General features: G+C 37.1%; 1 protein-coding gene across 2 annotated transcripts in view; it reads right to left on the bottom strand.

The window, feature by feature from the left end:
* LOC127441354 (mitochondrial coenzyme A transporter SLC25A42-like) overlaps positions 1–15,339 on the bottom strand; it is a 43,759-nt gene extending 28,420 nt beyond the window's left edge. Inside the window, exons 1-3 of one of the 2 annotated variants that reach the window (XM_051698678.1) lie at positions 14,451–15,339; positions 14,282–14,312; positions 2,793–2,943 (exon numbers count right to left, since the gene is read on the bottom strand). In XM_051698678.1, coding sequence (XP_051554638.1) covers positions 2,793–2,888 — 96 coding nt within the window. In that variant the 5' untranslated portion in view covers positions 2,889–2,943; positions 14,282–14,312; positions 14,451–15,339. Of the gene's footprint in view, positions 1–2,792; positions 2,944–14,281; positions 14,316–14,450 lie in introns of both variants that reach the window. The other variant, XM_051698679.1, reaches the window with a different exon arrangement.
* Positions 15,340–16,156: the final 817 nt, after the last annotated feature.

Raw genomic sequence — 16,156 nt, forward strand, 5'->3', positions numbered from 1 at the left:
AACTGTGACAACAGCATTTATCATTATTAAAAATGCAACTTCATGACATCATTTAAACTGATAGAATGTGAAATACACAAGCTGAAATGACTAAAATGATCAAGTCAAATCAAAAATGTACAATCTTGCATACTATACAGCATCCTATATAAGAATACTAAATATATATTTGAAGATGCACCATTCTCAGTTTCTTTAATATATTTTTCAATCAGTTTTCAGTTGCATGACGCTTACATGTCATCAAAAGTCTGGCAAGTAAAAACTAAAATTTACAAGCCAATGGCGATTCTTTCTCTAACATGTCGTAGAGGGTTGGAAAATCTTCTTTGGTGTTCCACAGAAGAAAGAAAGTCATATGGATGGGTTTGGAACGACGTGAGGAAGTTAATTATGACAAATTTCATTTTGTGTGAACTAGACCCTTCCTTTAAAAACACAACAACAATGGCATTACAGACACAAACAGCATATTTTAACCCTTGTAAAGCACTAAAACAAGATGGTTAGACTGGTTAGGTTAACTGTATATGAATGACAGCAGCTCGGATAAAAATAAAACAAACGTCATGCAATATCTGGATATAGAAAGATCATGGCTATAATAATAGCTTACTAAAATTGTAATGGCTAAAAGTGTATTTTAGAAAAAAAATATTTTAGGTTTGATATTATTTTGAGCTAGAAAACTTCCCACATTGCTGGGAAATCTTAAATTAAGCTCTTTAATGATGCAAATTTAATAACACTTTTCATTTCAACACAGCACATTTGAAGCAATAAGGTACGAGAGGCTGTATTATGTTGTGAATTTCATGTCACAGATTTTCATTTAAAACTTTACTCTTAACCCTTGTGTTGTGTTCGTTTGTGCTACTGCTAACACCTTTTCTCTTCCCGGCCCACTAAAATTGTTTATAAATGTCTCATATTGCATATAGAGTATTACCACAAGATATTGCATTCGATCTTTTTGTTGACTTCTTTTCTAGTAATTATGACAAGTTTTGTACTTCTTTTTTTTAACTTATTTAAAAAATATATATTGATAGGTCTCACTGAACTGAGCTTAAACCATGCCAGTGGGGGGGGGGGCACTTCCTGCAAAAAACAAAAACCTAATAAATATGTAACAAATCAATAACCACTTGATCTACACAAAATAGGTGTCGTGCATCTTAGAATCTGGACTTTACCATAGCTAATCCAAACTCTTCTTAAATAATGCTTTTTAATTTGCAGACAAAATAGAATTTATCATTATTTGCACATTTCTAAACGCAACAATCATATTTAAAATTGGTCAAAACATCAAAATGATGAGATAGCCATGTGTTATATATCATTGGAAAGATTTCAATTAGTAAAATACAATTAGCAAATTTGTTCGACTCTGAGACCAAACTACAGTGAGTATTAGGGTATGAAATCCCCTCAGATACACATGAATATAATAAAAATATGTATTTTTGTCACGTTTTTGCTTATTTATTAATTCCTGAAACATGCACAAAACATGCAAAATGGCATATCTTTACTTACAGCAGATGATCCCGATTCAAACGAGTCCAAACACAATGTAATATGATGAACAGATTTTGAAATATTCTTTAATGTGTGTACAAGGAAAACTGATGCACAAGAGGTTGCTCAACACACGTTGTGTGTGAGTGTGTGTGTGTACACTTTGTGTGGGCAAGCGCACATGCACATATGTGGTCATCTAATGGATGGACATGCTCCTGAATACTCAATTTTCTCTCTCTCTCTCTCTTTTTTTTTTTAAACTTACCATTCATTTTAGGAGAAAGTATATCCACAGTTTAATGGGATAAATATCAATTATAAGTAATCCACTCATAGGTTGGCAAAAGTGGCACTTTCAAAACATAATTTTTTTTATTTTCTCCCCTTTTCTCCCCAATTCCCAGTGCTCTCTAAGTCCTTGTTGTGGCGTAGTGACTCACCTCAATCCGGGTGGCGGAGGACGAATCTCAGTTGCCTCTGCGTCTGAGACCGTCACTCCGTGCATCTTATCACGTGGCTTGTTGAGCGCGTTACCGCAGAGACGTAGCGCGTGTGTAGGCTTCACGCTATTCTCCGCGGCATCCACGCACAACTCACCACGCGCCCCACCGAGAGCGAGAACCACATTATAGCGACCATGAGGAGGTTACCCCATGTGACTCTACTCTCCCTAGCATCCGGGCCAATTTGGTTGCTTAGGAGACCTGACTGGAGTCACTCAGCACACCCTGGATTCGAACTCGCGACTCCAGGTGTGGTAGCCAGCGTCAGTACTCGCTGAGCTACCCAGGCCCCAAACATTACTCTATTTAAATGGTTCCAGTTGGGACGGTACTACTTGTTTGGCAGACGAGGGAAACTTGTTTGGCACTTTACACTTTAGCTTAAAAGGGTTTGTAGTATTTGGTGTTCTTCCTGTTGCACAGTCCATTTTTGCACAATTCAGGACATATACTGGTTTTTACTGCAGCGTTCTTTATCGACACAGTCATTCAGCATCATTACGATGACTGTGCAGTTATTTCTACAGATGTATGACAACAAAATGACTATACTGTTCAGTACGAACACTTGTAATCATTCTTAAAGGAATCATTTACCAACTAAATGAAAATTCTGAACAGCATTTACTCACCTGGAATGACATGAGTGTACGTAAATGATGACAGAATTTCATTTTTGGGTGGACGATTCACTGGAACTAACCAGTGCAACTTTATTTGTTGATCTCAGCAATGAGCGGGTTTAGAAGCGAGTATTCTTACCTCTGATTGGCTGGAGGAGGGGCGTGGCAGCACTTCGCCCTGTGTGAGCGCCCCCTGGCGTTCCTGAACAGCATTACCCATGCCAACCTGATCCATTCATACACGCCAGCACGCAGCGGGGCTCGCTGGTGGGACACGCAAACTCTCACACCTGACAAGAAGCAAGAAAGCAAACATTACTACATAATACTATCAAACAACACTGACTCATTAAACTACATAAAATCTCATTGGCTGACTCAAAAAAAATAAATAAATAAATAAAAAATAGGGAATAGGGAATAGAAAAGAGGGTAAGTCTCATTCAACCTGTCTGGGTAATTTTTCATCCCAAAATCAAAAGGAAAATAATTAAGTATACTTTGCCTGAAAAATGAAGCATATTTTAGGACCATTAAGCCATTCTGCGTTGTAACATTATTTTTGTCAATTAAGCACATTTCCTTCCAAAATTTTCAAAACAAACTAATGATATATTATTTCAAGTACAATGCTGTGGAAAAGTATTTGCCCCTTCATGATTTCTTCTGTTTTTGTGTATTTTTCCTACTACATTGTTTTAGATCTTCAAACGAGATATAATATAAAACAAAGATAATCTGAGTAAACACAACATACAGATTTCAAATACATATATATTTTTATTGAAGCAAAAGGGTTATCCAACACCTATATCACCCATGTGAAAAACTAACTGCTTCTGATAACTGGAGATCAGTCTTTCACAGCGCTGTGGGGAATTTTGTCCCACTCTTCTTTACAGAACTGCTTTAGTTCAGACACACTGGAGGGTTTACGAGCATGAACTGACCGTTTAAGGTCCTGCCACAGCATCTCAATCAGGTTCAAGTCAGGACATTGTCTAGGCCACTCCAAAACTTTCATTTTTCTTGTTTTGAGTCATTCAGAGGTGGACTTACTCCTATACTTTGGATCATTGTCTTGCTGCATAATCCAGTTGCACTTGAGCTTCAACTCAGTGGACTGATGACCGGACGTTCTCCTTTAGGATTTTCTGGTAGAGAGCAGAATTCATGTTTCCCTCAATTATTGCAAGTCGTCCTGAAGCAGCAAAGCATCCCCACATCATCACACTACCACCACCATGCTTGACCGTAGGTATGATGATCTTTTTGTGGAATTCTGTGTTTGATTTACGCCAGATGTAACGGGACCCCTGTCTTCCAAACAGTTCCACTTTCAACTTTTCAAAAAGGTTTGAAGATCATCAAGGTGTGTTTTGGCAAAATTCATATGAGCTTTAATGTTCTTCTGGGTTAGCAGTGATCTTCGCCTCGCCACTCTTCCATGGATGGCATTTTTGTCCAGTGTCTTTCTGATAGTGGAGTCATGAACAGTGACCTTTAGTGATGTGAGAGAGGCCTGCAGTTCTTTGGATGTTTTCCTTGGCTTTTGTGTGACTTCCTGAATGAGTCGACGCTGTGCTCTTGGAGGAATTTTGGAAGGTCGGCCACTTCTGGGAAGGTTCACTACTGTGTCAATTGTTCTCCATTTGGAGATAATGACTCTCACTGTGGTTCTTTGGAGTCCCAGACCTTTGAAATATCTTTGTAACCCTTCCCAGACTGATGTATTTCAATCAAATTTTTCCCCATCATTTCTTGAATTTCTTTTGACCTTGGCATAGTGTGCTACTGGGTGAGACCTTTTAGCCAACTTCATGCTGCTGTAAAAGTTCAATTTAGGTGTTGATTTGATTGAACAGGGCTGACAGTAATCAGGTCTGTGTGTGTAGTCCAGCTGAACCCCATTATGAATGCAGTTTCATAGATTTGGGGATTTAGTTACTAAGGGGGCAAATACTTTTTCACACAGGCCCAGTTGGTACTGGATAACGTTTTTGCTTCAATAAATAACATTATCATTTAAAAACTGTATTTTGTGTTTACTCAGATTGCCTTTGTTTTTTGTTAAATTTTGTTTGAATATTTGAAACAGTTTAGTATGAGCCACACAAAAACAGAAGGGATCAGGATGGGGGCAAATACTTTTCCACAGCATTGTAAATGTCTTTATAAATCATGATAGTATTTGTTGTAATGCTTTTAATTTATGCAGATTTTAATTATGTCAATGAGAATTTGGAAATAAAATGTGCTTAATTCTCATGAAAATAAAGTCACAATGCAAAAATCTTACCAGCCCTTAAAACAGGCTAATTTTATTTATGCAAAACATATTCTTTCTTTCGATTTTGGGTTGAAATGTGACCTGGACTTTCTATGGAGCTAAATTTGTGCCAAAACTAAACAAACAAATAGAACGTTTTACAAACAAACACAATCCACTTCGCAAAGGAAATCTTGACTCTCAAACAAACAGAAAGCGATTTACAAATTCAAAGGGCCATTTGATCGAAAATGACGGGTAGTTGTCATGTTGCAAATGCATCAATGTACATTTTCTCACAAATGGGCTGAGCAATGTCCTCTTTTAAAACAGTAGATGGCGCAATGCTGCCACAGTTATGTCTTCATTACTACATAATATGTGGTTAAAAAATGATTTATTTCCTAGTAAAAATTAGATCCTTTCTAGTAATAACGAGAGGTGTAATGAATATGGACATTTTCTAGTAAAAAAAAGATGCTAGTGGTTCACGACAACTACCCTTTATTTTCTCTCAAATGGCCCTTTGTACTTGTTAATCACTTTCTCTTTTCCTTTGCTAAGCAGATTGTGTTTGTTGTTTGCAAAAGTTCCATTTTCTTTTCTTTAGTTTTGCCACAAATCTGGCTCCATAGATTTCACATCTGTTAGATTGTATTTGTCAAATATTAACATATTCAGAGCAATTCCATCAAAAGACAGCTTCACCATTAATGATAAATACTGAATTAATCTCTCATGTGTGCTTCGGTGTTAAACGGACAGCTCTCGAGAAATGAAAATCCAATCGACTTGCACACTCAGGTCACAGATATATGACATATAAGCTATATATAAGCGCTATGTTTGGAGAGGGGCCAACAAGGCCTATAGTGAAAAGAATACCATCCCCACTGTGAAGCATGGTGGTGGCTCACTGATGTTTTGGGGGTGTGTGAGCTCTAAACTTTGGCACGGGGAATCTTGTGAAAATTGATGGCAAGATGAATGCAGCATATTATCAGAAAATACTGGCAGACGATTTGCATTCTTCTGCACGAAAGCTGCGCATGGGACACTCTTGGACTTTCCAGCACGACAGTGACCCTAAGCACAAGGCCAAGTTGACCCTCCAGTGGTTACAGCAGAAAATGGTGAAGGTTCTGGAGTGGCCATCACAGTCTCCTGACCTTAATATCATTGAGCCACTTTGGGGAGATCTCAAACGTGCGGTTCATGCAAGATAACCAAAGACTTTGCATGACCTGGAGGCATTTTGTCAAGATGAATGGGCAGCAATACCACCTGCAAGAATTTGGGGCCTCATAGACAACTATTACAAAAGACTGCACGCTGTCATTGATGCTAAAGGGGGCAATACACAGTATTAAGAACTAAGGGTATGCAGACTTTTGAACAGGGGTCATTTCATTTTTTTCTTTGTTGCCATGTTTTGTTTTATGATTGTGCCATTCTGTTATAACCTAAAGTTGAATATGAATCCCATAAGAAATAAAAGAAATGTGTTTTGCCTGCTCACTCATGTTTTCTTTAAAAATGGTACATATATTACCAATTCTCCAAGGGTATGCAAACTTTTGAGCACAACTGTATGTATATTAGGCTAAATGCATTATATCTAATACAGGTTGTCTGGACATTTTTGAATATAACGTAACATATTACCTTGTAGGGTTGCGCGGTATACCGGTACTAACGAAATATTGCGATACCAAAAAATGTAAAATGGTACGATATCATCTTGTTGTTAATTTTGGTACCATAATAAAGTATGCTGCCATTAGCAAAATGAAATGTAATGTGAGAGTTTTGAGATTTGAAAATAATGGACAAGTGTGATCATTAAACAACAGAAGGATATCATTTAATTAAATAATATAGTCACATGTGCTGCGTGCCACAGAATGAATGAGAGGCTCCGCTCTGCTCTGTCATCTCCTTCACACACACAGGCACACTACTAATGCTTGATTTTCATGCAGTGTGTCCAATAGTATCCATCTGCAGAGCTGCAGAGCAGTGTGTTTAGTGTATAAACTGCTGTGAACTCTCAAATGACCCTTTTCACTGGAGGTTTCAGCTTGTGAGTCGCGGGAAGCTTGATATAGCAAATGCTTCAAAAACAGGAAGAACTTCAAACATCTTTCAAACTAAAAGTCCCACTGAAATGAGAGCTTTATTTAACTGGATGTGTGAAATTGAAGACATTACGACAGAAAAATATTACTACTGTATAAAAGTGTAATATTCAAAGTAGTATCAATAATACTCATAATAACAATAATTTGATATTAAATGGTTATATTATTAGTATTATTATCTGTAAGCAATATCACAAAAGCTGAATACCAGTACTGAATATCAGCATGTTGTGATTCAGCCATGGTAGCCTCAGGTAATCAGATTGTGTTCATTTAATGTTTTCATTAATACTGTAATGCTCTGTTGTGCATCTTTTTTTTTTTTTTTTTACCAAAAATAATAATTTAGAATTATATTTCCATTTGATCAAAGCTGTACAGTATGTTTTTGATTAAACACAATTTGATCATAACATGGAATCCAGAAAAATTCAAACAGAAAAGGCATAATTTTTATCTATAAGACTTTATGCAGATCCTTTTGTCAATAATTTACTGTGTAATTTAATCAAAAATCTGAGGGTTTTTTTATTTGTTGCCTAAGTATCGAGTAAGTATCGATACCGAGGTACCAGGGCTGTTATCGTACCGTAGCCAAAATGTTGGTATCGGAGCAACCCTATTGCCTTGTGATGCCTAAAATAATAATATTTTGACTATACTTTGACAATTTAACATTACATGAATTTACCTTTTATGGATTTACAATATCTACCTTTACGAAATCCTATGATGACTTTTATTACATGTAGTTCCTTGCGTAGGCTACGCTAGCTTAGCAGGCTAATAGATTAACCATAAACTAACTGAAAACACTGAAATGGACCATTCGCAGCTTTGGTTGTGATACATGATATAATTTAATGGATGACGAGGAGGGGGGCGTGGCCGGGCCGTGAGGGTGCACAGCTGGCGCTGAGTCAACTTATCAGCGGGAGAATGAGATAAAGGGAAGCTGGAGATGCCAGTTCGAGAGAGAGAGAGAGACACACACGGCCGCGTGTGTGTGTGTGTGTGTGTGTGTGTGTGTGTGTGTCTTATGTTTTATGTTGTTTTAAGTTGAGTTTGCCATAAATTGTTCAGCCGGTTCCCGCCTCCTCCTTGCCCACCCTTACCCTAAAACAGTGTCATTCTTTTAACTGACATAATTCAATGTTTAAGACTACTTACATCAACAAGTAAAATTTTGAAGTTAATAATCAGGCACAGTAAGATCATTGTTGTTGTAGCACCTCAAGTGTTCATTTCACCAGGAAACTGCCACGATATGTAGAACGAAGCATGAAAAACTAATTTAGCAAAAATGTAGGTATGTGATTCTATGAGACCAGGTTGGATTTGTAGCTCTATTCTCAGTGTGAACGCAGGAGGGTAAAGGTGAGTTGGAAGGAGAGACTCTCTAGGTGAAAGGTCCTTTACTGACACACATTCATTGCAACAGTACAACATTTAAAATGCCGCATGGCAGCAACTGCTTACATGACACGCGTTCAGTAATGCAATAATAAAGAGATTTGTTGAGCAGTTTAGTTTGACCCAGATGAATTTAATAAATATAAACTTTAAGATTAAATAAAGCTGTAGTATCTCTTGACATGTCGTTGTTGGTTAACTGTTAACTTATACACAGTTGTGGCCAAAAATATTGGCACCCTTGGTAAATATGAGCAAAGGCGGCTGTGAAAAGTATGTCTTTGTTTATCCTTTTGATTTTTCATTCAAAATATTCACAAAAATCTAACATTTAATTGAAGTAAACTAATTGGGGGTGGATCTCATAATTAAATATTTTTCTCCAAAACAAGTTGGCCACAATTATTGGCACCCCTTGAAATTCTTATGAGTAAAATATATCTGAAGTATATTCCCATTCATATTTTAGTGCACCTGGGTGACAAGGAACATGAAATTGTTCAGCCACGTAAGATGAAAGAATGAAGTTATGATGTGCGGCAAAAGGTTGTTGAGCTTCACAAAATGGAAAATGGCTATAAGAAAATAGCTAAAGCATTGAAATACCCATTTCCACCATCATGGCAATAATTTAGAAGTTCCAGTCAACTGGAGATGTTAAGAATCGACCTGGAAGAGGACGTGTGTCTATATTGTCTCCTCGCATGGTGAGGATGGTTCAAAAGGGCAAAAATTCTCCAAAGATCACAGCTAGAAAATTGCAGGAATTAGCTGGGTCTTGGGGTCAGAAAGTCTCCAAAACTACAATCAGATGTTACCTACATCACAACAAGTTGTTTGGGAGGGTTTCAAGAAAAAAGCCTCTGCTCTCATCCAACAACAAACTCAAGCATCTTCAGTTTGCCAGACACTACTGGATCTTCAAATGGGACCGGGTTCTATGGTCGGATAAAACAAAAATAGAGCTTTTTGGAAGCAAACACCAGAGATGGGTTTGGCACACAGAGAGGTAGCCATATGGAAAAGTACCTCATGCCCATGGTGAAATATGGTGATGGATCTTTAATGTTGTGGGCTGTTTTTATGCCAGAGATCCTGGACATTTTGTTCGGATACATGGCATCATGGACTCTATCATATACCAACAGATAAAAAATCAAAACCTGACTGCCTCTGCCAGAAAGCTTAAAATGGGCCCTGGTTTGATCTTCCAGCAGGACAATGATCCAAAACACATCAAAATCAACACAAAAATGGTTCACTGACCACAAAATCAAGGTTCTGCCATGGTCATCCCAGTCCCCTGACCTGAACCCCATAGAAAACCTGTGTGGTGAACTGAAGAGGGGAGTCCACCAACATGGACCTCTGAATTTGAAGGATCTGGAGAGATTCTGTACGGAGGAAAGTCTCGGATCACTTGCCATGTGTTCTCCAACCTCATTAGGCATTATAAGAGAAGACTCAGAGCTGTTATCTTGGCAAAGGGAGGTTCCACAAAGTACTGAATAAAAGGGTGCCAATAATTGTGCCACACATATATTTGACAAAAATATTTGTTTTTTGATAAAACTTGTGTTGTGTTTGGAATTGTTTGATATCTATTTGAGGATATATTTTTGTGAATATTTTGAATAAAAGATCAAAAGGAAAAACAATAAAGATATATTTTTCACTGCCTTATTTGCTCATATTTACCAAGGGTGCCAATATTTTTGGCCACAACTGTATAACACAAATACACAATTAAATATTTGTAAACAAATCTCAGATGGAGAGGATGAGAGACAGATGTAGGCTAAGTAGGCATTTCACACTACGATAACATGTTATTGACCCTTGACACTTGTAATTTCAAAATGGGTGTTAGCACCGCCCACTTTCTCAGCTTTCTTTGGTCCAGAAGTATTTTTCCCATTCATTTTTTTCATAGGGATTTCAGAAAGGTCTTCATAAAAGAGTTCTAAGCCATGAACCCAACCAACCAGCTCCAAGGTGAATCACAACATCACAAACTTTGATTTGAAGCAAAAAAGTTAGGGGTGGGTAAAAATATTGTTTTTCCGATGCGTCGCGATCTACATTTGAATGATCTCGATATCGATTCTTAAATCCCAAGATCAACCATTCACTCAATGCGCAACCCTCCACGACGAGAGGAAATCACTCGCATCTGCAACCAAATGCTATGCGACTAAAGTGAATATATTTGGCAACTGGCTGGTAAATGTTTAAATTTCACTCACCAGCAATTGTGTAGTTTAGTCGTGAAGTGTTCAGCAGCGAGATCCTTTCACAGCGTGTTGAGAGTAAAAGCTGTTCCGTGTAATGTGTGTTCAAGAATGAGATCCACGTGACCCATTTGTCATTGAACACGGTCCATTTTAATACCCTTTCTGTTCTTTACAGTCAGCTGTTGATCAAAAACAACAGGGGGGATTTTCCCCCAATTTTGGAACGCCCAATTCCCAATGCGCTCCAAGTCCTCGTGGTGGCGTAGTGACTCGCCTCAATCCGGGTTGCGGAGGATGAATCTCAGTTGACTCCGTGTCTGAGACGTTAATTCGTGCATCTTATCACGTGGCTTGTTGAGCACGTTACCATGGAGACGTAGCGTGTGTGGAGGCCCACGCTATTCTCCATGGCATCCACGCACAACTCACCACGCGCCCCACCGAGAGCGAGATCCACATTATAGCGACCACGAGGAGGTTACCCCGTGTGACTCTACCCTCCCTAGCAACCGGGCCAATAGGTTGCTTAGGAAGCCTGACTGAACTCACTCAGCATGCCCTGGACTCGAACTCACGACTCCAGGTCTAATAAATGTATTTGAAAATTAGACAAAAAGACAAAGGTACAAGACTGTGTACTTAGCATCTTTAACGAGGGAATGAACTACAATCCCATGAAGCATTGCGAATGACCTAATTGAATTAAAGACAGTGGAAATATATAAAACTATTGATTTAAAGTTGTTGATTATAAATGTAGAAGCAGTAGGCTATATTGAAAGTATATAGAAAAATATTCAGATATAAGCAGTTTGAGAGAGTTGGAAGTGTCTCCTGGGAGTGGGCAGTTGCTGCAGAGCTCTTTTGATGCGCTTCATTTGCTGCATTTCTCTAATTGGTGGATCTTTCTCTTCAGGATCATGGGTAGTGTAGTTCTTTACCAGGAATACCATTATTAAACACTTATATATATATATATATATATATTTTTTTTTTTTTTAAGTTGAAATAATGCAGACTGTTGGCTTCAACAGAAGCATACACCATCAATTAACAACCTCAGACTTCATGGTAGGTCTGTCTTTAAATGTTTAGAAGTTATCATTAATAACAATTCCACTATGAAAAAAATAAATAACAGGATTTTTACTTCCGGATCTATTGTTGGTCTGCATTTCGGGCTGGTCGGGATACTCAAACAAACAGAGCAATGTTTTAAATGTGCCACAGAGTTATCGTTCTCTCAGCACATTAAGCTGGGACAGGAGAAAGTATTTTAATATCGAGAAAATGTACACACTTATCTTTTAACCCAGAGTTAAGCGTAATGTTGTGACATACGAAAGCAGGATGAGGCCAGTTTAATGTTAACCCAGAGAGTTAAACATGATCCTGGATTCAACAATTTCAAGCGTGAAAAGTTTGTGATGATCAGGTTGCCAAGGCAACTGAGAACAGGGTCTGTTGCAAATTAGGTTCATGCATGGGACGCTGTCCAATACCCCCTTCTGTCTCACAGTCTCTTTTATGCTCCTTGAGATCAGATGACAGTTCCACTGAAAGCCTTTTGTGCTTTATTCAAGGAACAGAACAGATAACCCACAAAAATAACAAGTGGTGACAAGCAACTTCTTATATGCAAACACATTATATAACAAAAACAACAGACTCATTCCTTGTGTGCATTGCTTTAACTAGAGCGGTGACATCACACATAATGTTTGCATTGTACAATGTATAAGGCTAGACTGTTTGGCCTTAAAAAAACACAATTTTGTCAAAAGCCATTAACCCTTATGCCTCGTTCATTATTTAATCACATTACAGTTGTTCCCGGTCAAAAGTGACCGGACGCATTAAGAGTGTAATTTTTTTAATTGCTATGAAAGAAATGTAACAACTCTAACTTCAGTCATGTAAAAGGACAAGAGTTGTGCATTTTGAGTGGGTTTTAGGGTATTTAGACCTTATTACTATTTTTTTATTAACTAATTTAATTACCTTTGTGACCTTGAACTTGACACAGAAAATTTTTATTCATATTTTCTAAAATACTGCACCAATCCTAATAAATCATATACCGTTTGAAAGCTTAAAGTCTCAAGAATCAAACTGTGGTGTCCATTTTTAAAAATATAAAAATATATGAAAACCAGATGAAATTACAAGTATAAACACTAGGTGGCTGCAGAGAGCTACTTATTCATCCCTAGTTGAAGAGAAGATGATTTCTAGATTTTGTCAAGTTCTGCATTTAGATATATATTTAAACATTATCAAAGACTACTTCTGTCAAAGTTTTGAATTTTTTGTTTTTGTTTGTTTGAGGTTATTTTTGTCAGTTTTTGCAATAATGCCACATTATTATTACAATCATCTTTAATGGTGACATATATAGAGAAAGCATCACTTATTCATTTCAAACATCAAACATCATAATTAAATAAACTAAAAGTAATTCAATATAAATGTCAATTAAATGAACATGAATGTGCAGTGATAATTCAAACAAAAGAATAAACATTTTCAATAGCAAACGTAGCATTTATTTTGCAAAATTCTATATTTAAAAAAAATGAAGTGAACAGGAATAAAGAACATCTACATACTAATTCATAAAAATGATCAACAAACAGTAAATAACAGCATTATTAACAGCATGATACCTGCTTCCAAATATTACCAGACATGAACAAGTAATAACCTTATTTATCCCTGGTTGAAGCAAGATGAATGTGTGTGTGTAGCATTGTAGATGTGTTATAGTCTCACCAATTCATTTTGGGGTGTGTGTGTGTTCTGCATTGTGGCTGATTGTTAAAATTTTTTTGACATATTTCAAAAGAATTATTTTGTTTTATAGTCTGAACAGTTAGGCTCTGTGTGTGTGTGTGTGTGTGTGTGTGTGTGTGTGTGTGTGTTCAGATAAGAAATGGACAAAAAGTTACCAAGTCTTGTACCCATCAGATAAAGGAAACCAGTTTTATTGAAGAAAAAAAAAAAGTCGATTTCGGTCAAAAATGACCGAAGAGTGCTTAAGGGTTAAGTGTATTTAAGTTAAAGATTACAGCATCATTAAAACGATATCACCTTTCTAGTACAATGTTCTGCAAAGTCAACAGACTAAAAAATTTAGATGTTGCAAAATCAACAAAGGACTAGACTATATCATTTGATCATGCAAAGACATCAAATGTACAAAAAGACTAGTCAACACCAAGAGGTCATAAATAAATCTACTCATGTATAAAACATTATCACTGTAACTTATATAGTTTATTTTTATAAAACAAGGACAATCTCTGAAGATGCAAAGACATCAAATGGTTAAGACTAGTCATAGAAAGCGTTTTTATGAAACATTTTTACTATAATGTACATTGTTTATCTTGCAAAATTAATCAAGGATTATTTGTGACCATGCAATGACGTCAAATGAAAACATCCATAATTAAATATTTACACAGAGACACTCATGACACATTCCTCAATATCTGTATCAAAGTGATTTAGCTTTAGCCAGTTAGCACAACAACTATTATGTGACATTTACATTAAGCTTTTGGCTTACCTGATTCTCCGACCGCACCTGTTGTAGGTCTCTACTTGAAATCAGGAGAAAAACACACAATTTATCGGGTTCTGATGGCAGTTTGATGAAACACTCCCCTGAAGTTTGACTGCAAACATCATGCGCACACATATGATGAACTGGTAAACTCCAGTCACCATCCACTTACATAAACAGGAGTCGGTCACTATCCACTTCCACACAAAACCCCGCTCAAATCAAACTGCACCAGCGACTGCAGGGCTTCATTTTGCAGGAGCGATTTTTAAACACGTTTCATGTCACTTTCACGTCTGCTGCTGTGACTCTGAGCTGGTAAACTTGCACATTTCACGCTGTCTCGCGACTGCTGTCAAACGCGCACGCGGGCGTTGAAGGGCGAGTCGAAGTACATTATGGGGTTTGTAGTCCAGCACAGGCGCAACCGTGTCGTGGATAGGCTCGCGCGAGGGGCGTCAAAGGGAGTAAACCGTAGAGAGGGTGGGGTTATGTTGAAGTGTAAAATACTATGACTGTACCATTTTTTTGGACCCGTTTTATCATAGTAAGATAGTTTTTTTCAAATACTTTGGAGCAGGGACAATATTATTTCAATCTTAAAGGGGACTCCGCCCCTAATGACACCATACGATGTGCACATTTAAAGGGACAGTTCACCCAAAAATGAAAATTACCTTATCATTTACTCACCTTCATGCCATGCCAGATGTGTATGCCTTTCTTTCTTCTGCTGAACACATAGAACTATTTTACAAAAATATCTCAACTCTGTTTGTCCATTCAATGCAAGTGAATGGTGGACAGAACTTTGAAGCTCCAAAAAGCACATAAAGGCAGCATAAAAGTCATCCATAAGGCTCCAGTGGGTTAAATCCATATCCTCAGAAGTGATATGATAGGTGTGGGTGAGAAACATCAATATTTAAGTCCTTTTTTTACTATGAATTCTCCTCCCTGACCAGCAGGTGGCGATGTGGATGAAGAAAGTGAATTGCCAAAAACAAAAGAATAATGTGAAAGTGGACATTTATAGTAAAAAAGGACTTAAATATTGATCTGTTTCTCACACACACCTATCATATCACTTCAGAATATGTGGATTAAACCACTGGAGTCTTATGGATGACTTTTATGCTGCTTTTATACGCTTTTTGGGACTTCAAAGTTCTGGTCACAATTCACTTGCATTGTATGGACCTACAGAGCTGAAATGTTCTTAAAAAAATCTTCATTTGTGTTCTGCAGAAGAAAATAAGTCATACACATCTGCAATGGTATGATGGTGAGTAAATGATGAGGTAATGTTTGGGTGAACTACCCCTTTATTGTATTAAACATATATTATTGATGTATCATGCATTATTGTAACTGTCTATTTACTGGCAACATGTTTCATCTGTCCTAATAATTCCTTTTTTGTTTTCTATTTATTAACAAAACAAAGATATAACATGAATCAACAATTTTGCAACTTCCATATAGTTTAAAGTTATATCAAACACCACAATAAACAATATATGAGGCCACATTTATTAAGTGGAGTGAATTAACGCCAAATGGTGCTTCTCTGTCTGTGAGAGATTAACTCGTAACTCTAGTCTTTTGAATTCGTCCACCAGTAAGATTCGTTCTGATTCATTCACTGACTCATTCAGTGACAGTTTTTGTAAATCACAACTTAACCAGTAAATGGCAACAAATGAACATCTTTTCTGTGTTTTGAGTGAGTCATTAAAAGACTAACCCCCCCACCCAAACAAAATGTTTACTAACTAAAAAAGAAAATATATATATACTGTAACTTGTAATGCATCATATGCACACAGTCAGACAGCAGATGTACTTCAATACTACTGGAAAGAGATGTTTAATTGC

This window comes from Myxocyprinus asiaticus, chromosome 5, assembly GCF_019703515.2.
Source record: "Myxocyprinus asiaticus isolate MX2 ecotype Aquarium Trade chromosome 5, UBuf_Myxa_2, whole genome shotgun sequence".
Taxonomy (NCBI): Eukaryota; Metazoa; Chordata; class Actinopteri; order Cypriniformes; family Catostomidae; genus Myxocyprinus; species Myxocyprinus asiaticus.